The sequence below is a fragment of the Lactuca virosa genome, chromosome 1 (genome assembly GCF_052849685.1).
Source record: "Lactuca virosa cultivar CGN04683 chromosome 1, Lactuca_virosa_CGN04683_v6, whole genome shotgun sequence".
NCBI classification, from domain to species: domain Eukaryota; kingdom Viridiplantae; phylum Streptophyta; class Magnoliopsida; order Asterales; family Asteraceae; genus Lactuca; species Lactuca virosa.
In genome coordinates, this window is record NC_136426.1 from 7817103 (window position 1) to 7842007 (window position 24905).

General features: G+C 35.0%; 5 protein-coding genes across 5 annotated transcripts; 1 reads left to right on the top strand and 4 right to left on the bottom strand.

Annotated features, from left to right (window-relative positions):
* Positions 1–1625: 1625 nt before the first annotated feature.
* LOC145111085 (uncharacterized) lies at positions 1626–2156 on the bottom strand. Its single transcript, XM_079047387.1, has 2 exons — positions 1986–2156; positions 1626–1880 (listed from the first exon to the last, which is right to left on the bottom strand). Exons 1-2 carry the CDS (start codon positions 2154–2156, stop codon positions 1626–1628), a joined length of 426 nt encoding a protein of 141 aa, XP_078903513.1.
* An 8114-nt stretch (positions 2157–10270) lies between these two features.
* LOC145111095 (uncharacterized) lies at positions 10271–11285 on the top strand. The gene is made up of 2 exons (XM_079047397.1): positions 10271–10832; positions 11035–11285. Exons 1-2 carry the CDS (start codon positions 10271–10273, stop codon positions 11283–11285), a joined length of 813 nt encoding a protein of 270 aa, XP_078903523.1.
* Positions 11286–14129: 2844 nt separating this feature from the next.
* On the bottom strand, positions 14130–14660 carry LOC145111101 (uncharacterized). Its single transcript, XM_079047399.1, has 2 exons — positions 14490–14660; positions 14130–14384 (listed from the first exon to the last, which is right to left on the bottom strand). Exons 1-2 carry the CDS (start codon positions 14658–14660, stop codon positions 14130–14132), a joined length of 426 nt encoding a protein of 141 aa, XP_078903525.1.
* A 2425-nt stretch (positions 14661–17085) lies between these two features.
* On the bottom strand, positions 17086–19189 carry LOC145111104 (uncharacterized). The gene is made up of 7 exons (XM_079047404.1): positions 19037–19189; positions 18383–18945; positions 18202–18266; positions 17990–18105; positions 17495–17560; positions 17305–17370; positions 17086–17181 (listed from the first exon to the last, which is right to left on the bottom strand). Exons 1-7 carry the CDS (start codon positions 19187–19189, stop codon positions 17086–17088), a joined length of 1125 nt encoding a protein of 374 aa, XP_078903530.1.
* A 1421-nt stretch (positions 19190–20610) lies between these two features.
* Positions 20611–21425, bottom strand: LOC145111111 (uncharacterized). The gene is made up of 2 exons (XM_079047414.1): positions 21329–21425; positions 20611–21245 (listed from the first exon to the last, which is right to left on the bottom strand). The coding sequence occupies exons 1-2, from the start codon at positions 21423–21425 to the stop codon at positions 20611–20613; spliced, it is 732 nt and encodes a 243-aa protein (XP_078903540.1).
* Between the last annotated feature and the right edge of the window lie 3480 nt (positions 21426–24905).

Below are 24905 nucleotides of genomic sequence, written 5' to 3' on the forward strand. Positions count from 1 at the left end.
ATTGACTAGCCCGAATTTGTTGGCGTTACACACAACAAACAGTAACTTAACATGTTTCCTAAGAACGCAAAGGCAACAAATGCTAGAAGAGGAATTACGATTACAATCAATGATTTTATTGTACCTAAGAGTGTCCAAAACTTGAGAACCCGGATGACCTAAACAATCATGCCATAGAGAAAGAGAGATGATTGTAAATATGGAAGGTAGAGCTTGATTATATTTAGAAGTAGTAAGAGGATAAAGGTCACCCTGACTGTCACATCTCGTTATTCGTCTCCCTGTTTGAAAATCCTTCACAGAAAACCCAAATGGATCAAATAAAACAATTAAAAATGGTTAGAAGTAAATTTCCGAACTAAAATAGGATTTTTAATAATTTCGGGATCATGTAGAACTTTTTTCAAGGATAAAGGAAGATTAGGATCAGGTAATGAAGTGTGATCGTAACCATGAATTGGAATAGTATGGTCATTTCCTACAATAATTCCATTATGATGATTGCTCAAATTAAAAAAAGATGAGAAGATACCATTAGAAGACATCATGTGGGATGTTGCGCCTGTTGGATTTAAGTGTCTAAGCCTATAACTATATTTGGTATGTACTTGACCCGAGAGTAGCATGATCCATTTGGGTTGCATGTCACCAGAACATTTGTAAGGATAGACTTTTGAGAAGAGGCTATTTATGATTTATTAATATATTATAAGTTCTAATATATTAATATGAAATCATATTATTAATTAGTATTGATCAAGAATTAATTTTGAATTAATTTAGTGATCAAAAGAGTCTAATTAAATGTAAAGGGTTGATTTGGTAAATCAATGATTCTTATAGTGTGGGCCTATGGTTATTTAGGTTGGGCTAAACCAACATGGTAGTCCATGGAGGTTTAACCCCTGGAGCCTAAGTAAGATGAAAGGTCATGCATATTAGGGTTTACATGGATGTAACCCTAATCCTTGCCACACTATATAAGAAGTCCTTTAGCTCATGAAATCGGCCACTAGTGATCTTTGGAAGAGCATAGCCGATTTTGTGTGCAAGTAATACTCTCTCAAGTCCTCCATTGTTGGTGGTGGTGTGTGAAGCATTTGAGGCATCACATTTGGGGTGCTAGGCTCTTAAAGGTCCAAGGAAACAAGCTACAAGAAAAGGTATGTCATCCAACTAGTTTTTGTTATACAAGTACCCATGTTTTGCATGCTAGTTAGGATAATGCTTTGGAAAATCAAATTGCATGTATAATTAGAGAAAACATAGATCCAAAGCATTTAGGGTTGTATGTGCACCTTAAGGTTGTTAGAGTGCTCAAAACCCATCAACGCTGATGTCCATGTACCACGTTGGATCGGGTGGATTGATAGACATAATGTGCATAGCTACTACAATATTTGTTGGAGCATAGGTTGTGGACTCATCATTTTGTGAAGCTATAATAGCTTGATGGTGTTGTGGACAAGGTCCAAGAACACCATCGTACTGCTGTTTGATACGTACTGGACCACGAGCCCACCTTTGTGTTGGATATGGGCAAGGTGGTAAACCCATTGAGGAAACCAACCGCAAGGACTATATCCCTAATGGTGTTGTGAATTCCAAGGTGTCATACCATGTTGCTACTTTTGTGTACTTCCACGATTTCCACCACTATTGCCTTGACCCATACCGGAACCACAACCTCCATCGTTGCTTGATTTTCGGCCAGTTTTCCAATTTCCAGATTGCTTCCCCCTGTTATGCACGAGATCCGAGTTGGACTTGGGAACAAAGGAATCCTCTGATTGCAAGGATGTGACCATGGAAGATTCCGACCCTGTAGCAACTTCCTTAGCGAAACCCGCTTCCTCAAGAGTTAACATAGAGCGAGCCTTCTAGAAGAGGGGCAAAGGATCACTTTGTATTATCATAATGTCGTCACCTCTATAAGCTCTGGGGAGACCCAAAACCATTTAGATGACAAGGTGACTTTCTGATACAGGAGCACCAACATTCTTTAGTTGATCGACAAGAGACTTGAGGCGTTGGCAGTAAGCCGAAACATTAGGAAAGTTCTCCATTATGGTATTGGAGAACTCGACTTCAAGGGTAACCACACTGGAAATCTTGTTGACTTGGAATATGTTTTGTAACCTATTCCAAGCTTCCATGGTTGTAGCATCTGGTTCAATAATTGTGTGGAAGAGATCATTAGAGATACTAGCATGAATCCATGAGAGAATTGTTGCATCAACAGTAGATCATAATTCTTTTTCTTCTGCAGTAGTTGCGACCTTAATATTTAGAGGAGGAATAATATGATGAAGGACCTTATGAGATTGTGGAGTAATCTTGAATACTTCAGGCCATGTCGAATATTGAACATTCTCCATTTCAAGAATGATGGATATATGGTTGCGTATGTTGGACACCGCAAGAGTCAGATGAAAGGAGGTATTGTTATTAGACATGGCGATAAGAAAAAGAAGAAGGAGAATGTTAAGGAACTTGCAGAAGAGAAGACATGGAGATGGAGCATGAGATAACCCTAGACTTCTGATACCATTATAAAATATTTTCCTTAAGATTTTCAATCTCATTTCAGTCAATATATATAAAATATAGAGGTATAAATTGTGTTTAATACAAAGGAGTCAAACCTTATTTCTAGGAACAAAATATTGACTAAACTAATATACAAGATACTATATTTACATGTAATTAACAAAGATAATATATTTTGTTAAGTGTATATATTTAACTATTTGAAAAAAAGAATATAGTTGATTTATCATTGAACCCTTCTATCATGTTTATAAATAAGGGGAAAATACAAATCTAGCCATTTTTGTTAATTACTTATCAAAAAATAGCCAAAAAATACTACTTAGCCAAAAATAGCCCACAAAACCGTAGTCAACTTATGGTTGACTACGGTCAACGTCGTTGACTACTGTTTTAGGCCGAAAAGTACTCTTTCGTGCTAATGGGCTACTGTTTCACGGGCCCGTTTATTTTTTCGTGGCCCATTAGCCCAAAGTATATAATGAAAATTTTTTCAAATTAGGTCATTTTTCCTATTGTTTTCTTTGGTTTGGCTACTTTTTTCTCTCAATGGAGCACCCGAAGAACAACCAGATTTGTCTACTTTTCATCAAAATTTTACCGTTTTTGTGATTAGGAGTAGGTTTTGTGCAATGTCGACTTGTACACCGTATGTTTCGTACGAACCGTACGGAAATATATTTTTTTCGTTTTTTTTTTAAATTTGCATCAATAGGATCGGAATTGTATGTATTTTGTAGTCGTATAATTTTTTTTTATAAAACAAAAAAAAGGGAAACCGTAGGTTTTTTGGAAACCTACGGTGTACAAGCATTTACTGCACAGTTTGTGCAGTAAACACTTGTACACCGTAGGTTTCCCAAAAATTACGGTTTATTTTTTTTTTAATAAAAAATTTTTATAACTAATAAACATTTGTATCCCCTTGTATGTATCTTATGATTTTTTGTTGGAAAAAAAAATCGTAGGTTTCCTTAAACCTATGGTTTTATATATATATATGTTTTTATTTTTCTTAAAAAAAATTGTTTAAACGTATTTTTAAGTAATGTATTCCCTTGTATGTATGTTATGATTCAATGTTTGCATGTTAAAAATGATGTTATTTTCTATGTCTCAATTATAGCATACAATAGCAATGTACTATCTATTTGAAGAAGTTTTTATGTTTATAATGTGTAGATACTTTGAAGTATACTGTATTGATAAAATAACATTATGTTTTGGTACTTTCGGGTTTGTTATAAAATATGTTATTGTCACACCATTTTCAAAGTACAATGCTAAATTTGGTATACTAGTAGTATAGAAAATACAAAAAAATGTAGTTAATTAATTTCCTTTGGTATTTTATACAAAGTAAATAGAATATATGAAATGATTAAGTCTTATATTGTGTGCTTTCTCTAATTGTTTATCAGTTTTTTTTCTTTTATAAAACTTTATTTAACCTTAATGTTTATTTAATTTTGTAGCTTCCAAACAAAACGATGATGGGTCACTTATCTGTCAAAGCTTCATGCCATAAATTGCATGAAGTTTTGAGTCGCTTGAACGGACCCGTGCGCGATATTTTTTTAACAACTAGCTTCGGTTACTTGTTGGACCTACCAGCTCAGTCCGGAGACGGACTTCTTATTCATGGGTTGTTACTGCATATGTTGCGTCCTACTGCTGAAACGGACGCAGCTGAGCGTCTATATTTTAGGTTTCTAGACGTACACTGTCATTTGGGCCGGAGGAGTTTTGTCTTGTGACTGGACTTTACATGGGCCGCTGTCCTACATCAAGGATCGAATTTTCAACCATGTATAAACGCGGATATGGTGAAAATACATTTCGGTCCAGAGTCTTCCCATATCGCACGGACACTTCTTTACTTGTAGGAGATTTAGAGCTCCTTATCTTGAATCAACGGTTCAATGATATATCCGCTCATGACGGTGTCCGTGCCATTTTGCTATATATCCTCAATCAAGGTTTTTTGGGAAAGGAGCTTAATGATAAAGTCACCAAGGAATTTTTGTGGGTGGTAGAGAACCCGGATCAATGGAATAGGTATTTGTCAATTTAATATTTATAATAAAATACTAATTTTTATACGTTTAACTAATATTTTTTCTTATAATATAGGTTCTCGTGGGGGAGTTATCTATGGACTAAAACATACCCTAGATTGTCGGGTATGTTTAAGAAATTTGAGGATCATATGTCCAACCATCCAACAAAAGCGATTGTGTACACACTATCGGGTTTTGTTATTCCTTTGAAGGTATATTTAAGTAATTAAAAAAATATATTTAATAATTTATCGGTTTTATTTTTTTTATAATTTTAGTTAGTGCTAACACTTATAAATTAACGTATATTTATTACAAGATATGGATATGGGAGATGTTCCCAGTAATTCGGGGAAATGTTGCAATACGACGCAATTATTTATATCCTCGTATATTGCGCTGGTTTCATATTAGGAGGTTAACTTGGGCGAAAGTTTGCGATGTTTTCGATGTTGATCAGGACGAGGTGCATCAACCCAAAAAAAAGATGATTGCCTGAGATGTCGAGTCCTCTACTCCAGATTATTTGTCATATATTACTAGTCTGAATTGTGAATCGTCTGAAGTCCCTTCTTCTGTACGCTACAACTTTAGAAATGATTTAAGTAAATTTGTAAAAGCAAAATCTAGTATAATAAATTTTTTCAACTATTATTGATATATGAAATAATTTATGTAGGGGGCATCTTCGTCTGATCCATCATGTGGAAACAACCAATCTTCCAAGTCTACCGAGGAACTTATACGGTGGGAATTAACAAAAAAACCGCGCGAGAAATAATGGCAAGACTTCAATCTTTGGAGGAAGAAATCTGTGGATTGAAAAATAAAGGTGGAACTCGAGATGATGATGACTTGGAAGAATTTTTTAACGAAGCTTTTGAGGTATTACTATCAATTTCAATATATATGATGTATTAATTAATTTTTTAACGAAGCTTTTTATTAATTATTTTTCTTTAAATGTAGGGGAATGAGAATGTGGTTGGTAGTCCACAGAAATCAAATCGAGTAAACGAGGATGATGATGTTGATAATTCACCATTGTTTGAATAAAACAAATGGAAATCGTGAAGGAGGTTATAATTTTTTTTTTTTGTATATTAAACTTTTTATTTTTTTACAGTATATTAAAAAAATTAATATTTTTTTTTGTAGAAGAAGAAGAAAAAGAAGGTTGTTGCTAGCGAGATTGTGGATGCGGAAAATCATATACCCGGGCCTCCTATTGTGAAAGAAAGTCGTCCGGTTAGGCAATTGAAACCTTCTCAATATCTTAGCTCCCCATACGTTTCGGTAAGTATGTTAAAAATCATATTTACTATAATTTTATTACTATATGGATAGTTATTGACTACGTATATAATGTAGGTTCAAAATGCCCCCCGGTATCGTACAGGTGGGGTAATACACAACGAACCACCACCCCCTGTATTTGTCAGCGATCCCCCGGCACTTTTATTGGAGCCGTATGTGAATCCGGGTTGTAACGCCCCTGCTCTATACATGGGAAACAAACCGACTGTTTTTTTTTTTGAAACATCGGTTATACAATGAAAAAATGGAAGCAAAGTTTTGGGATTTGCTTTTTTATGCAAGTGAATTGGGATTTTTAGATGAAGCGGTATGAAGACATTCCTTTATATTTAAATTTTGAATAATTTAATAAGCTACTTATGTTTAAATTAAATTTAAATGCAGCATGTTGACATATGGGGAAGGCTTTTGAATGAGCGGAGACCGAACGATGCTCGATGGACAATCATGTCATCGTCATTTTTTGGTGCATTTGAGATGTTCCGGTGGGCAGGAAGTGCAATGAGAAATCCGTTTGACCCATTGGATGGATGTAAATCTTGGCTAGAAGTTGACCGTGTAAGTAAAGAAATAATATATATATTATCAGTCACTTTAATTGTCATATTACACTAATTAAACGTTGTAATTAATTGCAACGGTTGTGTGTTAAAACAGGTTTATTTTCCAATATGCATCAACCCACATCATTGGGTACTTGGCGAGTTATGGATGGACACGCTGTCGTTGAATTTGTACGACAACTTCCGATTATTTGACACCGTGAAGATTATTGATTTTGTGCGGTTTGAAGAGCTTATGGACCGCATTCTGCTGGAAATTGGCTATTGGAACCACATGGGTTTACCTATTCAGAAAGCATCCATCACTGTTACGGATGTTACGGATGTGCCCCAACAAGAAGGGATGTTTGGAGAGTGCGGTGTATTTATGCTGATGTTCATGGAGCAACTTGTTTCAGGTCGACCGATTGGTATATCGATGGCACCTGTTGTTGCTGCTACTCAGTTTCGCTATAGGATGGTCATGATATATTATGGATCTTCTACACAGGCGATTTTTAGTTAGTCCGAGTTGTATGTTTTTAGTGACATTCAATGTGTACTGTTTCATGACGATTGGTTAACAAAATGTCCCCTAATTATTAAACATAAACAAACTAGCAAGAGAATAGTACATATTATATAGATTAATCATAATAAACAAGCAAATATAAAACTTATTACATAGATAAACTCATAAATAATGCATAAACTTACTACTTGATTAATCAATAATTATTAAATTCAAACATCTCGAAAATCATTTGGAAATTTTGCTTTTTCTTGAATCACCCTGTCGTAATTTTTTTGTATGTTTTTGAGAATCTTTTTCATTTTAACCTCTTCTTTGTTGGCGTAGTCTATTGCATCTCGTACCCAAACCCTTGCAGTTTTTATGTCGTGTTCATTATCTTGAACCGACCTCATTTTAGACCAAATATTGGCTTGTAAGTTATCCAACTGTTTCCTATCTTCTTCAACGCCTTTAATCTCGTTCTTGATCTCTTCTTCTTTTATTAACATTTGCAATCGCTTCTCTTGTGGCATCAACCACCATTTTTCTTGAGAGGCGGACATGATTGTATGTGTATGAGGGTTACAGATTAACCACTAATATATGATTTGTAAATCTCAGACGCATACATTTAAGTCTCTATATATAATTGACAATTTAACTACTTTTTTATAGGCTTTGACTACTGTCAAATAGCTTTTGACTACTATAGTAGGTGTTGTCATATCGTACCAAGACATTATTCTAATTTGACTACATTCTTATAGGATTTGACTACTGTCTACTAGCCATTGGCTACTACCTCATGTGTAATCTTAACGTACAGTGAAGATTCGACACATGATTGTTATTTGACTACTTTTTATAGGTTTTGATTACTGTCTATTAGTGTTTGACTACTATTTTATTCGATTGACTATTTTTTATAGGTTTTGACTACTATCTTATAGCCGTTGACTATTATCTAATGTCATATTTAATGTAAATTTGTTATCAATTCAGAAATCAAAGAAACAATATAAAAAAATTGTAGTGTGAAAATGACAGAAAGATCAGAGGAGATGAAAAGGATCCTGGCAAAATTTAATTGGCCATCTACGTCCAACAGTAAGCCTCCTTTGGAGTCAAATTCCAATAACGTTTCAACCAATCCCCCTCCCCACGTCGATCTTCCTATATTAGGGGAGAAGATGGATGAGGAAGTGAAAAAAATGTTGTTACAAAGAGAAGCTGATGTGGATAAGGCATTTGAAGATTATCGTTTCCAACGAAACCTTCTAGACAACTACTGGGATGATATTGACCGTAAAAGGAATTGGATTATAAGTACTAGGCAACAAATCCAATCTGCCGAGACTTCGATCCGCTCTAGTGAAGAAATTTTTCGAAAGCTAAAGAGAGAATTAGAACTTCGTGAGTACTATTTGGAGAAAAAAAAAGGAAGTCCTTGCTATGAAAAAAGAGTATCCTTACGAGTTTCCGATGTGGGAAGAAGATGAGTAGTATTTTAATAATTTGTTTATTTGTTGAAGTAATTTTAAGGTAGAATATATGTCTATGTATGTCTTTTATTTGTAATTTTTAGATAATATATTTGTATCTTTGCTTTTTATTAGTGGTTGGTTAGGGAAAAAAATTGTAAGAGTATTTGGTCTACCTATGTTTAGTTATCTAATTATGTTAATGTCAAATAAATGTATTTGAATGAGTACTGTATTGTAAACTAGATACGTATGATGTGTTTAATGTCAAGTAATTGTATTTTAATGAGTAATTTATTTCCAACAGTAAACTAGATACCTATGATGTGTTTTAATGTCAAATAATTTATTTCACAGAATAGTCTGTACTATATGCGCCCTATAAGATTCTTTAATTGTCTATATAAAAATTCTGCCATATCACATTAGTTTGTATCATAAAACATGGATCCTATTTTACCACTAACATGGAACACCCAAGAAGAAGGCATTCTGATACGTGCTTGGATTACCATCATAGAAGAAGCATATACGCAAGGTCCCCCACAATGTCGTATTGGTTCTTTTTGGAGTCGCGTCTTTCACTTGTTTCATTATGAAATGGGTCGAGGTTATTACCGGACCAAAAAAGATGTAAAATTAAAAATGTTACAAGTGAAACGACATGTGAAACACTTTCATAGAATTCATAGCGGGATCGAAAATGCACGTCCGGATGAGGAAGAACAAACAATTTTACTGGCGGCTATGGAGCTATTTCGTTTGGAATCTAACGGTAGAGAGTTTGTCCATGTTGATTCTTGGAATGTTATGAAGAATCTACCGTATTTTTAATTATATTCCAATCACGAATGAAATTTGTTTTGTAGCTTAATTTCTGACTGATAGTAGCTGCTCTTCTGGTAGTATAGCTGGTAGCTCTGCTTATGCTAGCCTCCACCCCTCCGATAAAGACCTTAGCACTAGCAGTTGTGTTGGTCTTTCTATTGACCGAATCAGAGGTGAGGGTGATGCAACGGCCTGGACTCAAGGTCTCTCCTGCCTCTCGGGCGAGGGATGAGAGCAGTGTTATTTAGTTTGATGAGGGTAGCTGCCTTATCTATGTTAGAACTTCCCTTCCTTAAGTCTAATTTCTATCTGAAGAAATAAATATTTGATATTCCAGAAATCATGTTTGTTTTATCTGTTACTCAACGCAATGTTTCTGTCTGCTAAACGAAATTTGAGTACTGTGTTATAGGTATTTACTACTCTCTACTAGCATTTGACTACTAGTTTATGTGTTGTCTTATCATATATTGAATTTCAGACACATGATTGTAATTTGACTGCTATTTTATAAGTATTGAATATTGTCTACTAGCATTTGACTACTAGTTTATGTGTTGTATTATCGTACAGTGAATTTTGGACATATGATTGTAATTACCCCTGCATTCAATTTGAAATGAAATCCATTTATAGTGGACACCTTATTCATTGAACATACCAATTGGCAAAATGAGTGGATTCAATGAGGTATACAAAAAAAGTTTTTCGAACCTACCAATATTCTTTCATAATCTTGAAAGAACAAATCGTAACTATTTCACAATCATTAAGAAAGATATGAGAGACCGGTTTCAATTTTGTTTTGTCGCATTGGGATGCGTGGTATGTCCTTCTCTATACTAAGTTATTATTTATTTCAAGTTCATATTTGCCTAATGTTGGTATCGTTTCTTACAGATTACTACCTTTCTCACATCCATGATACCAACAATATTTGTTGGTCATGTACCCCTTATTGGGGCCAACATAACGACAATGTATGTTGCTCTTGCTTTGGATGGTAATCATGAACCCCTGATCATAGTATTCGCTTTGGGAAGCATAGACTGTGACGAGGCTTGGATTTGGTTCATGACAAGGTTAAAAGAATGCTTAGGTGACACTATTGAAGTTGGTTTCATAAGCCATATGTTTGATTCCATAGACTACGCCATTCAGCGGGTATACCCAGATTCATATCATGGGTACTGTTGTAAAAATATAGCCGATAAAGTTAGGATTTCCACAGGAAGTACCGTTGTGGAACAGTTGTTCTGGAAGACATGCAAAACTTATAGTGTGTCTGAATTTTATGTTTGTTTGAACAAATTAACAAATGAGGTTAATGGGAATGATCTTCGTTGGCTTGAAATTATTGCAATTGCAAAATGGGCTCGAGCCTTTTTTCCTAAAGTCTGTTTCAATGTGAAATATATCAGCATTCCGATTGGATTGAATTGGCTAACAACAAACACGCACGAGTTATCAATAACATCAATCATTGAAGTGGTCCATCAGTCGATACAAACAATTTACGGCTATCGAGCTGCATTCGGAGGTAATAAATATTTGTTATTTAACTTTTACCTTAATATACCCCCTATTTGATTGTAACTCAAATAATTTCACAGAGGGAATGCATGGTCATCTTACCCCTTATGCACAACACGTGCTTGAAAGAAGAATGAACTAGTCTAATGGTTATGAGGTTACACATATTGGTAGTGACAAATTTGAAGTGAGTTTAAATTTAACCATAGAAACGGTACAAGTTGAACGTGGTATTTGTACTTGCGGCAAATGGCAAAAATGTGGCATACCCTATGAACATGGTATAGCATCGCTAAGAAGGCTTACAGTTGAAGAAATACAGCAATTGGTAAATAATAAGTTGACTTCTGCGGTGTATCGAAATGCATTCCAAGCTGAGGCGGTTAATCCTATTTCAATCCTTCTGCATTGGGAAATACCAGTTGAAAATATGGTCGTCTTACCACCATTTGCACGTTAGTAATATGTTAAGTTATCTTTAATATTAATGTTATGTTTATTTGTAATTCTAATTTCCTTTCAGTGGCTCACAGGGGCGGACCTAGGGGTGGTCCACGGTGGCACCGGCAACCCCTAACTTTTCCGGCTGCAGTGGAAAAATTTTCGAAAATTTTCGAAAATTTTATTTTTTATACTACCGTGCAACCCCCAACTTTCCCGTGCAATCCCTACTGTAAAATCCTGCGTCCGCCCCTGGTGGCTCAGATCGTGCCACGTGTCACTCGCTGGTTACTCCAAAAACTAATTATCTTCTAAAATCCATAACTTTCGCATACGAGTTCCGTTTTTTACGTTCTTTATAGTCACACGTAGGTAGCGATGTGATCTACAACTTTTGTTTCGACGCCGTCGGCTAATTTTGACTTTATTTTTAAATTTATATTTTAACAGCCTTATGCGGTTAAAGTCCGTTAAAAATGCATAACTTTGTCATCCGACGTCCTTTTCGTTGTCTTTATATCGTTGAGCTCCTATTAACGAGATCTTCAATTCTCCTCTAGGTTGTGTCGGCTAAAATCGATCGATCTAAAAATTCAATTTCCTGGTTGTATACTGCTATGCAAAATCTTAGAAAAAGCATAACTTCCTCAAACGAAGTCTGATTTGGACGTTTTCTATACGCACGCTCTCGGTTTAACGTATACTATGAATTTCGTTTATATTGCTAAGGCTAAAAAGTATTTTATCAAAAATTCACTTTTTACGATACGCGGTCCCATACCGGTTTAATCGCAAAACTTCGACAGGTCATAACTTTTTCGTTATAAGACGGATTTCAGCATTCTTTATATGTATGGAATCCTTGTGACATATACTATAACTTGGTTAAGATTATTTACTCTAAATAATCTTCTATCAAAAAGTCATTTTTTACGTTTATTATCTCTAAATTTACTAGCCCGAATTTGTGGGCGTTACACACAACAAATGGTAACTTAACAAACGTTTAGATTGCTAAGGCTTAAAAGTATTTTGTCAAAAATTCACTTTTTACGATACGCGGTGTCGTGTCGGTTTAATCGCAAAACTTCGACAGGTTATAATTTCTTCGTTATATGTCGGATTTCAACGTTCTTTATATATACGGAATCCTTGTGACATATACTATAACTTAGGTAAGATTATCTACTCTAAATAATCTTCTATCAAAAAGTCATTTTAACGCTTATTATCTCTAAATTGACTAGCCCGAATTTGTTGGCGTTACACACAACAAACAGTAACTTAACATGTTTCCTAAGAACACAAAGGCAACAAATGCTAGAAGAGGAATTACGATTACAATCAATGATTTTATTGTACCTAAGAGTGTCCAAAACTTGAGAACCCGGATGACCTAAACAATCATGCCATAGAGAAAGAGAGATGATTGTAAATATGGAAGGTAGAGCTTGATTATATTTAGAAGTAGTAAGAGGATAAAGGTCACCCTGACTGTCACATCTCGTTATTCGTCTCCCTGTTTGAAAATCCTTCACAGAAAACCCAAATGGATCAAATAAAACAATTAAAAATGGTTAGAAGTAAATTTCCGAACTAAAATAGGATTTTTAATAATTTCGGGATCATGTAGAACTTTTTTCAAGGATAAAGGAAGATTAGGATCAGGTAATGAAGTGTGATTGTAACCATGAATTGGAATAGTATGGTCATTTCCTACAATAATTCCATTATGATGATTGCTCAAATTAAAAAAAGATGAGAAGATACCATTAGAAGACATCATGTGGGATGTTGCGCCTGTTGGATTTAAGTGTCTAAGCCTATAACTATATTTGGTATGTACTTGACCCGAGAGTAGCATGATCCATTTGGGTTGCATGTCACCAGAACATTTGTAAGGATAGACTTTTGAGAAGAGGCTATTTATGATTTATTAATATATTATAAGTTCTAATATATTAATATGAAATCATATTATTAATTAGTATTGATCAAGAATTAATTTTGAATTAATTTAGTGATCAAAAGAGTCTAATTAAATGTAAAGGGTTGATTTGGTAAATCAATGCTTCTTATAGTGTGGGCCTATGGTTATTTAGGTTGGGCTAAACCAACATGGTAGTCCATGGAGGTTTAACCCCTGGAGCCTAAGTAAGATGAAAGGTCATGCATATTAGGGTTTACATGGATGTAACCCTAATCCTTGCCACACTATATAAGAAGTCCTTTAGCTCATGAAATCGGCCACTAGTGATCTTTGGAAGAGCATAGCCGATTTTGTGTGCAAGTAATACTCTCTCAAGTCCTCCATTGTTGGTGGTGGTGTGTGAAGCATTTGAGGCATCACATTTGGGGTGCTAGGCTCTTAAAGGTCCAAGGAAACAAGCTACAAGAAAAGGTATGTCATCCAACTAGTTTTTGTTATACAAGTACCCATGTTTTGCATGCTAGTTAGGATAATGCTTTGGAAAATCAAATTGCATGTATAATTAGAGAAAACATAGATCCAAAGCATTTAGGGTTGTATGTGCACCTTAAGGTTGTTAGAGTGCTCAAAACCCATCAACGCTGATGTCCATGTACCACGTTGGATCGGGTGGATTGATAGACATAATGTGCATAGCTACTACAATATTTGTTGGAGCATAGGTTGTGGACTCCTCATTTTGTGAAGCTATAATAGCTTGATGGTGTTGTGGACAAGGTCCAAGAACACCATCGTACTGCTGTTTGATACGTACTGGACCACGAGCCCACCTTTGTGTTGGATATGGGCAAGGTGGTAAACCCATTGAGGAAACCAACCGCAAGGACTATATCCCTAATGGTGTTGTGAATTCCAAGGTGTCATACCATGTTGCTACTTTTGTGTACTTCCACGATTTCCACCACTATTGCCTTGACCCATACCGGAACCACAACCTCCATCGTTGCTTGATTTTCTGCCAGTTTTCCAATTTCCAGATTGCTTCCCCCTGTTATGCACGAGATCCGAGTTGGACTTGGGAACAAAGGAATCCTCTGATTGTAAGGATGTGACCATGGAAGATTCCGACCCTGTAGCAACTTCCTTAGCGAAACCCGCTTCCTCAAGAGTTAACATAGAGCGAGCCTTCTAGAAGAGGGGCAAAGGATCACTTTGTATTATCATAATGTCGTCACCTCTATAAGCTCTGGGGAGACCCAAAACCATTTAGATGACAAGGTGACTTTCTGATACAGGAGCACCAACATTCTTTAGTTGATCGACAAGAGACTTGAGGCGTTGGCAGTAAGCCGAAACATTAGGAAAGTTCTCCATTATGGTATTGGAGAACTCGACTTCAAGGGTAACCACACTGGAAATCCTGTTGACTTGGAATATGTTTTGTAACCTATTCCAAGCTTCCATGGTTGTAGCATCTGGTTCAATAATTGTGTGGAAGAGATCATTAGAGATACTAGCATGAATCCATGAGAGAATTGTTGCATCAACAGTAGATCATAATTCTTTTTCTTCTGCAGTAGTTGCGACCTTAATATTTAGAGGAGGAATAATATGATGAAGGACCTTATGAGATTGTGGAGTAATTTTGAATACTTCAGGCCATGTCGAATATTGAACATTCTCCATTTCAAGAATGATGGATATATGGTTGCGTATGTTGGACACCGCAAGAGTCAGATGAAAGGAGGTATTGTTATTAGACATGGCGATAAGAAAAAGAAGAAGGAGAATGTTAAGGAACTTGCAGAAGAGAAGACATGGAGATGGAGCATGAGATAACCCTAGACTTCTGATACCATTATAAAATATTTTCCTTAAGATTTTCAATCTCATTTCAGTCAATATATATAAAATATAGAGGTATAAATTGTGTTTAATACAAAGGAGTCAAACCTTATTTCTAGGAACAAAATATTGACTAAACTAATATACAAGATACTATATTTACATGTAATTAACAAAGATAATATATTTTTTTAAGTGTATATATTTAACTATTTGAAAAAAAGAATATAGTTGATTTATCATTGAACCCTTCTATCATGTTTATAAATAAGGGGAAAATACAAATCTAGCCATGTTTGTTAATTACTTATCAAAAAATAGCCAAAAAAATACTACTTAGCCAAAAATAGCCCACAAAACCGTCGTCAACTTATGGTTGACTACGGTCAACGTCGTTGACTACTGTTTTAGGCCGAAAAGTACTCTTTCGTGCTAATGGGCTACTGTTTCACGGGCCCGTTTATTTTTTCGTGGCCCATTAGCCCAAAGTATATAACGAAATTTTTTTCAAATTAGGTCATTTTTCCTATTGTTTTCTTTGGTTTGGCTACTTTTTTCTCTCAATGGAGCACCCGAAGAACAACCAGATTTGTCTACTTTTCATCAAAATTTTACCGTTTTTGTGATTAGGAGTAGGTTTTGTGCAATGTCGACTTGTACATACACATATAAATACATTGGTAAATATAGTATTTGATAGACGAACCTTCACTGATGTTGTGCAACAATTGCATTGTGTCCAGCTTACGATCTGATTTGAGATTCCATGTAAGCGTAGCGTATGGCGAAATCTGCAATCGATCTCTTCAAATCCATAAACAGCTCCTTCATATAAAACCCTCAATGACAGTAAAATAGACGATTAGAGCTAAGAAGTTAAGTTACTGACCTCAATACACCACATAAATCAACATTTTGCTTCTTCTCTTCCTTCTGCCTTTCCCAATACACCAGAAACATGGTCTTCTATGGAGGACGCTCTGGTCCGTTGAATGTTTCCACCACATAAGAAAAACAACAATAGGAAATGGAAAAGAGACGGCACCTTTGTTCGTAATGGATGTTGTTGTAGCTGTAGCAATTACTCTTGAAGCCCTTTCTTTGCAATCGATATTTATGAGGATGTGTCGTTAAGATTCTTGTCAGTGGGTGTGTTCTTTGAGTTGAAAAGATGGGATTTCGGGGAAATTGGACTGTGGCGACACCATCTCGCTTCTTCTTGCCTCCGTCTTGATCTCTTCAATCTCTATATGTTACTATTCATCGAGGGTGGATGGGCGGTTGCTTCTGATCGATGTCGAGAAAGGGATAGGTAGAACGGTGGTGATCGGAGGTCTGGACTGGTGAAAGAAACAACATGTAGGTAGGAGGATGACCGGTGGAGAGCGTATGAGCATCTGATGGAGGCAGTGAGAAAAAAAAACAAATACATGAGATAAGGCGGTGGAGAACAATCGGTGGGGTGCTTATCAAAAGGTTTGAGAAGCATCTCAATCTCTGTCGGTGATGGAAGTAAACAAAGTGAGGCCGCCGCCATTGACCTATTGACCATAAAAAAGGATGAAGGACCAAATTGCCAATACGGTAAACCTATGTGGCCAAAATCTTAAATCCCATAGTATACTGTATATAAGGCTCCCTAGAATTCATGTTATATATAATTCTAATTTCCTTTTAGTTTTATGTTATGTTTATTAGTAATGTTATGTTTATTTGTAATTGTAATTTCTTTTCAAATCCGGATATTTTCAGACGAACAAGTATGTACACAGAACGTAACCAACAAATAAAACATGAAAATCAGACTTAAAAACATACTTTTATGGTAAGCTAAAAACGGCAACTTATGTTATTTAATGTCGTTTTTAAGAGCACGAAGCATACTTTGGAAGGTAAAACCAATGAGGTAACGATATCGGATTTGAAATACGGATATTTTCCGACGAACAACTATGTTCAAAGTACGTAACCAACATATAAAACTTGAAAATCAGACTTAAAAATATTATTTTATCGTAAGCTAAAAATGGCAATTTATGTTATTTTATGTCGTTTTTAACAGCACGAAGCATACGTTGGAGGGTAAAACCAATGATGTACCGATATCGGATTTGAAATCCGGATATTTTCCGATGAACAACTATGTAAAAACAACGTAACCAACATATAATACATGAAAATCACACTAAAAACATACTTTTATTGTAAGCTAAAAATGGCAACTTATGTTACTTTATGTTGTTTTTAACAGCACGAAACATACTTTGGAGGGTAAAACCAATGATGTACCGATATCGGATTTGAAATCCGGATATTTTCCGACGAACAACTATGTAAAAACAACGTAACCAACATATAAAACATGAAAATCACACTAAAAAACATACTTTTATCGTAAGCTAAAAATGACAACTTATGTTATTTTATGTCGTTTTTAACAGCACGAAGCATACTTTGGAGGATAAAACCAATGATGTAACGATATCGGATTTGAAATCCAGATATTTTCCGACGAAGAACTATGTAAAAACAACGTAAGCAACATATAAAACATGAAAATCACACTAAAAATATAATTTTATCATAAGCTAAAAATGACAACTTATGTTATTTTACGTCATTTTTAACAGCACGAACAAATGGAAAATATATTACAAAGACAATTGCAAATACATTACAAACATAATATATTTCAAATATATTACAAACACAATGTCAAATATATTACAAACATAATATATTAAAATATATTACAAACAACACAGCAAATATATTACATACACAACGACAAATATATTACATGCATCAATATTTAAAGTGAATAAATTTTACATCGGCAATAAAACAGCCATCAATGGGTCTGATATTTACCATTCAGATGGTGAGGGTAGTGGGTGAACGGTTTGTGTCTGGTAGACGAGCTGAAATACATCAGCATGGTAATATACTTGAACCAAATTAACTATTTCATGCATTTTCGAATCACGTGCTGCTGCGATGGCATGACCACATGCTATACCGAGACTGCTCCATTTTCCACATGAACAAGTACGACCGTTAAGGTCTACAACACAAGTTTTTTAAAATCAAATACTTCATACACATATGTCGGCATGGGAGACGAGATCTGTTGGGGGATCTGTGTTGTTTGCCAACGAACAGACTTTTGCATCCTTCTTTGAACCACCACTTGAGCATACGATGTTAGTACACCAGTCAAACTCCCTGAAAAATAAATATGGTTAGAAAAGGTTGTTGTACAACATATTTAATTCTTTTATATTGCACCCGGAAATATACTTGTCATTATACTTCGTTCAACAAATGTATTTTGCATGTACCCACGAATTCCCTCGATAAGCGCTATTATCGGTACATTACGATGATTGAGCGATACTACTGAAAAATATTGAGGAACTTCCATGTTGAGTACATTTGAACAGATGTTAGGGAAATAGGCTCTTGCCCATTTTGGATGACCGATATTCGTAAGCACTTCACGAGCATCAATGCGTAGCCTAGAAAAATTTTGTTCAAAAGTTGACGTAGTGTAGGATTTTAATGTTATCCAAAACAAAGTTTCCATTGATCTTCCAGAGCCTACTCTTGTGCGTAAACCATGATAAGAATCATTGAAAACATTATCTACGCAAGAGCCAACGACATCGTACATATTGGATATGAACACTACTTCCTTACCCTCTCCGAGACATTCTTTTAACCTCATTAGGAACCATGTAGAAGTTACCACATTATTTTCAACCGCCATACCAAATGCTGTAGGGAAAGTCAGATTGTTCCCATCTTTAGCAACCGCTACAAACATTGTTTTTAGGTAGTCCCCTCTAAGACGGACACTACCTATGTAGAGGACAGGCAAGAAACAATTTACGAATGCATGGACCTGTATTTTTTAAGAGTGCAAACCAATTAGTTTAAATGTACAAATATTAACAAATGTAAAGAAACAAAAGAAATTTGGAAAAGAAATATACCACCCATCCAATAGCCAGAAAACAAGATTGGAAACGATCCATCAAATTCGTTTTGATGTGAGTGTGAGTATGCGGGTTGGTTCGCCTTAGGTTATAAAGGTAAACAGACAAGTTGTTAAAACTTTCTTCATGGTCAATGTCGGAGAAACTCATTTTGAATCACTTGTAAGAGACAGTTACCAATTACTTAGTGTGCCTAAGGTTGTGGAGGTAAGGTTCTTACCACATGCGGACACATATGTATGTAGGAGCTGTAAAGGTAAGGTCCATAATGTATTGTCTTTTCGAACAGTATATTTGTCGTTTCAAACAGTATCTTCGTGTAAGGTATCTGACAATTGGATACTCTTTGACATTATTTGACTACGGTTTCATAGACTTTGACTACTGCTTCGTAGCCTGCATAATGTATTGTCTTTTCGAACAGTATATTTGTCGTTTCAAACAGTATCTCCGTGTAAGGTATCTGACAATTGGACTACTCTTTGACATTATTTGACTACGGTTTCATAGACTTTGACTACTGCTTTGTACACTGCATAATGTATTGTCTTTTCCAACAGTAGATTTGTCGTTTCAAACAGTATCTCCATGTAAGGTATCTGACAATTAGAATACTCTTTGACAATTATTTGACTACGGTTTTATAGACTTTGACTACTGCTTTGTAGCCTGCATAATGTATTGTCATTTCCAACAGTAGATTTGTCATTTCAAACAATATCTCTGTGTAAGGTATCTGACAATTGTACTACTTTTTGACAATTATTTGACTACGTTTTTATAGACTTTGACTACTACTTTGTAGCCTACATAATGTAGTTTCAAACATTACTTATGGGAATCCACCTAACTGTTTATCAGTCTTTTTTCTTATTTAAGTACTCCTATAAAATTAAAACAAACTAACAAACAAATTTAAAAAATGGCCTCCAATCAAACAACTTCTCCCTATTCAGCGGCTCCGTCCAATACTCCACATCCATGGACGATAAGAGAGGTAATGGTGGTAACACAATGTTGGATGAACGTTTATGAGGATGTAACAACCATGGTTAACCCTGATTGCTTTGAAGGTGATGAGTGGACCCACATAACAGCTATGTTTAACCTCTCGTTGGGAGAAGGAAAACACCGAACACAAGAAGATATTGTTGGTAAGTGGATGGATTTAAAGGAAAAAATCACATGGTTCAATCGATGGTATCATCATCTTAAAAATAGGTATCGTTATCCAAACAACGACAAAGATCTTTTAGAATTGGTTAAAGATCATTACATCTTGGAGCACGAGGGAAGTGACTTCGAGTATGAGGATGCATGGATTCTAGTTAAAAATAACAAATATTTCATGTAGAAGACTCGTATATGTGAAATGTCTTATGTAATGTTTGCTACTGATGTATCTCGTTTTCTATAATGTTTTATGTTTGTGTTTTATTTTTCATGGAATAAATTAGATAATAAGTGGGGTACTAGATTTAATTAATAATGTCAGAAGAGCAGTTTAATACAAGCAATACAGATTACAAATACGGGAATTCATTACTTTCATACATTAATCTAAGGACAATTTAAATCAAATGTGTTGTTGAAATCAAAAGTAGGGTACACGCTTTCGTTCTATGACCGCTTCCGTATGCGATTTCATCAGTCATTATGCCCTTTTGTGTCGATTTTTTCCTCCCCCCAGATCCACTCCCCGATCCCCTACCCTTACAATCATTCCTCGTGTGTCCAAAATGACCGCATGTAGAACATTCTTGTCGTATGGGACGCTCACCTTGCGATGGAATACGGCCAGTGTTTCTTGGTCTACCCGGCTGACGTCTCTCCATTATGGGTGGCTTCACAATCATCAAATCATCGGGAATCTCCCACTCAGATGGACTTGGTAAAGGGTTCACAGACTCCTCGTAAGTTTTCCTCAGTGTCTCTGTAAAGTAAGCTTTTAAAGCAAATTCCGAACAATCTTCGTAACGGTTCATTGTGAGCACTTTTATGACATGGCCACAAGGTAAGTCATCTATTTGCCATCGCCTACATGTACAGGTTCTTTGTTGTAAATCAACAATGACACTTTTGTGAGTAGAGCTTTTCACTTCAAATCTACTATTTGAGATAGGATACACCATCCAATTATTACAAGCTTTCTTATTTGCTTCTATAATCGTTTCAGCCCATGGGGTGAGTGTTGTTTTTGCTTCAACTAAAAAAATAGACATAATTTCATAATATCATATAAGTAGTAAAATAAAATTTCAAGTACTATTATATATAAAATATTAGTACCTGCAACATTACGTTTCTGAAAACTCCATTGTTGCATTGTTGCACGGAAATACTCAATCAACATCAATATTGGCATCTTTCTTGCAAATCTTGACATTTAATCTATCGACTCTGCACTATTTGATGTCATAAGAAAATACCGATTCCCAGGAAAATGTGCCCTAGCCCATCTTTCTGGATTGATGTTTTGTTGGTATTCCCATACACGAGCATTTACCTTTTTAATTTTTTTCATCCCATTATCGAATTTTTTAATAGTATAGGCTTTGCATGTCTCCCAAAATAATGCGTGTATTGTATCGCTGCTTCCGAATTTTGCTGAAATGTTGCAATACAAATGGATACCACATATTCCATGATGGGCGTGAGGAAATATATTTGCAATTGACGTCGCTATGGATGGAGCTCTATCAGATATGAATGTAAGGTCTTCCACATTGCCTATACATTCACATACTTTTCGAAGGAACCAGGACCATGTCTCCGTACATTCACTTTTGCATATGGCATAAGCAACAGGCATGATTTGGTTTTGACCGTCCATTGTCACTACGAGCAACATCGTACCCTTGAATTCACCCTTTAGGTGACCACCGTCAATTAGGGTCGGCCTACAATATTTGATGAACGCTTGTACCTACAATTATTTTTGATGGCATTAACAAATACCAATTAGGATTCATATGTTATATTTGTTATAAAAAATTATCACTGCTTACCGAGCAACCCAGCGCGATATACACGAACTCAAACCGATCATCATCATCTGTTCTTATCTGAGTAATAGTTCATGGATTATGCTTGACCAAGTTGTGCAGATACGCTGGTAGTTTGGTGAATGAATCCTCTTTGGTACCTCTTAACATCAACAACGCATATTGTTTTGCCCGCCATGTCTGTTGGTATGAGATATTGATTGGAAATTTCGAATTGATGTCCCTCACAATTTCATTACCCCGATAAACTCTATTATAATATCCGACCAATACTTCAGCGATAAAGTGGCCGAGTACCTTTTTCTTTGATTGTCGATGATTAGACTCCAAGTTTGTTGCACAACAAGTGTGTTGGTCAACAACTTTTGTGACTTGGAAAGCAGTAGTCGATTTGATTCCCCTTGCCCTAACCATCCAAGAACAATTGTGTACCAAACAAACCACCTCGAACCTTTCTTTGCTCGATCTGGTTGTCTTATACTATTTACCTTGTTCCATGCATTGTCTTCCAATTACAAGCTTGAGCAACTCTTTGTCATCAAAAATGTCTAGAACCTTAATCTCTTCATTTATATCTACCCTCTGACATGGAATGTTCACATCATCGTTTATAGGACACGAAGGCAATGGGGGCATACCATGAAACATGGTATCTAAATAAGTAAGTTTAGGTTCATCATCAAATTCTTCTCCGTTAGAATCACTCTCTAGGCCGGATATATCCAACTTGTCACAATCCGCAAACTCGCCGTATCCTTTTAGTTCACCATCATGCAAAAATGGAACTTCTTGTTTTCCAGATTCATTACCAACCTTATTCACCACGTCTAGTGCTTTTTTTTTGTCAAAGTAATGATTTACACCAACATCATTAACATATGTATCAACATTATTATCACCGATATACTTATAATTCTCCGGTGTAACATACATAGTCGGTTCTGGCACTACAGGCACTACATTTACATTTTCAGCGACACTATGATATTGACTTTTACTTGGACTTTTAAAATTACCTATTGGGTTGTTGCTCCCTTTTCCACTTGATAAATTAGCTGCAGATGCCTTTCCTCTATCATCCACTTCGGTACGCGAAACGCCTTCTTCAACCACCACATAGACAGACACAGATTTATCTCTAACGACATTTATTATCTTGATCAGCTTTCTAATATCACGATTATCAACAATACCACAATAATAGAGTTGTTCTGGATGTTGATAAGTCATACTGACTTTTGATTCTTCGGGAAGACACATCTTGCACTTCACCAAATGAACAAATTCGGTGTACGTGGTGGTTTCGTAAAATTCAACACCGAAATAAAACATTCTCGGATTGTATTCGGGTGGCCAAACATATGATAATTGGGAATTAACAAACTCCCAACTTCCATCCGTAATGAGCAAATACGAAATACTCGTTACAACTCATTATGTTAATTTTGAGAATAAAGAAGCTAGAGAGAAGTGCAGTTTTCAAAATACGAAATAATTTCAAAAATATGAAATACTTAATATATATATATATATATATATATATATATATATATATAGGGTATGTTCAAAATAGTAGTCCACTCTGACAAAAAAGTAGTCAAGTTTAACAAAATAGTAATCAACTCTGACAAAAAAGCAATCAAGTTTTACAAAACAGATGTCAAATCTGACAAAAAAGTAGTCAAGTTTAGCAAAACATTACTCAACTCTGACAAAAAAGTAGTCAAGTTACCAAAAATATTTTCAAATTTACCAAAAAAAATCAGTCAACAAATTCAAAAAAAATAATCTACAATTTAACAAAAAAAAATTGTATTAATTCTTAAAAAACTAGTTTATATTTTACAAAAAATATTTTTTAACAAAATAATTGTCAAAAAACAACTCTACATTTTATAAACAATATAATTAAAATAATTCTACATCTTATAAACAATCTTTTTAATACTCTATATCACAAAAAGAATACGTTTTTTTTTAAGTCTAATGTTTTCAATTCTCAAAAAATTTTAACAAAATAATTGTTAAAATAATTCTACATCTTATAAAAAAAATTTAAAAAAATTCAAAAAAAAAATTAAAACGGTAGGTTTTCTCACAAAACAGTAGATTAAACCCCAAAACAGTAGATTAAAAAAAACGTATTTTTATCCCCAAAACTGTAGGTATACCGAGAGGAAACCGTAGGTTTTAGAAAACCTACGGTTTTGTTGCTTACAAATGAAAAAAAAATTATACAAAACACGAAACAGTAGACGAATATAGAAACTTACGGTTTCGTGGGCTATATTTGGACATTCACTAATTTTGGCTAAAAATTGCTAATCACTTCCTTAATTTGGCTAGATTAGTAATTACCCCTATAAATAATGAAAAAAATATTATTATAACCGCTTATTGTAGAATTAGCAAGTTTCTAGGAACCATAACAACCACGATCATCTTTTCAAATAAACGTTTACATAGACGTAGATGGTAAACGGACAACAAGTTGCGCCGCAACCCCTTTTCAAATAGCGAAACATTACTCTGCATGACTCATTGGACTCTATTGAGGAGCTCCACAACATCTATCGCAAGCAAGAAAGTATCAAATACGAACGGTATAAACATGTGTTGATTTTTCATGCACGTTTTCTCATGTTTTGTCACTTTTCATGAGACAAATTTTAACAGTGAAAACTTGACTTCCCAAGACACAAGAGGTTTAAGCTATATAAGATATAAATGATATCTTTATGATTATACTAATGATATTTGTTAAAGAGAAACACAAAAAAAATCCAAAATTGATATATAAATGATCATTATTATGCTTTTTAATAAAAAAATTATTTTTATTTTAAGTTTTAATAAACAAA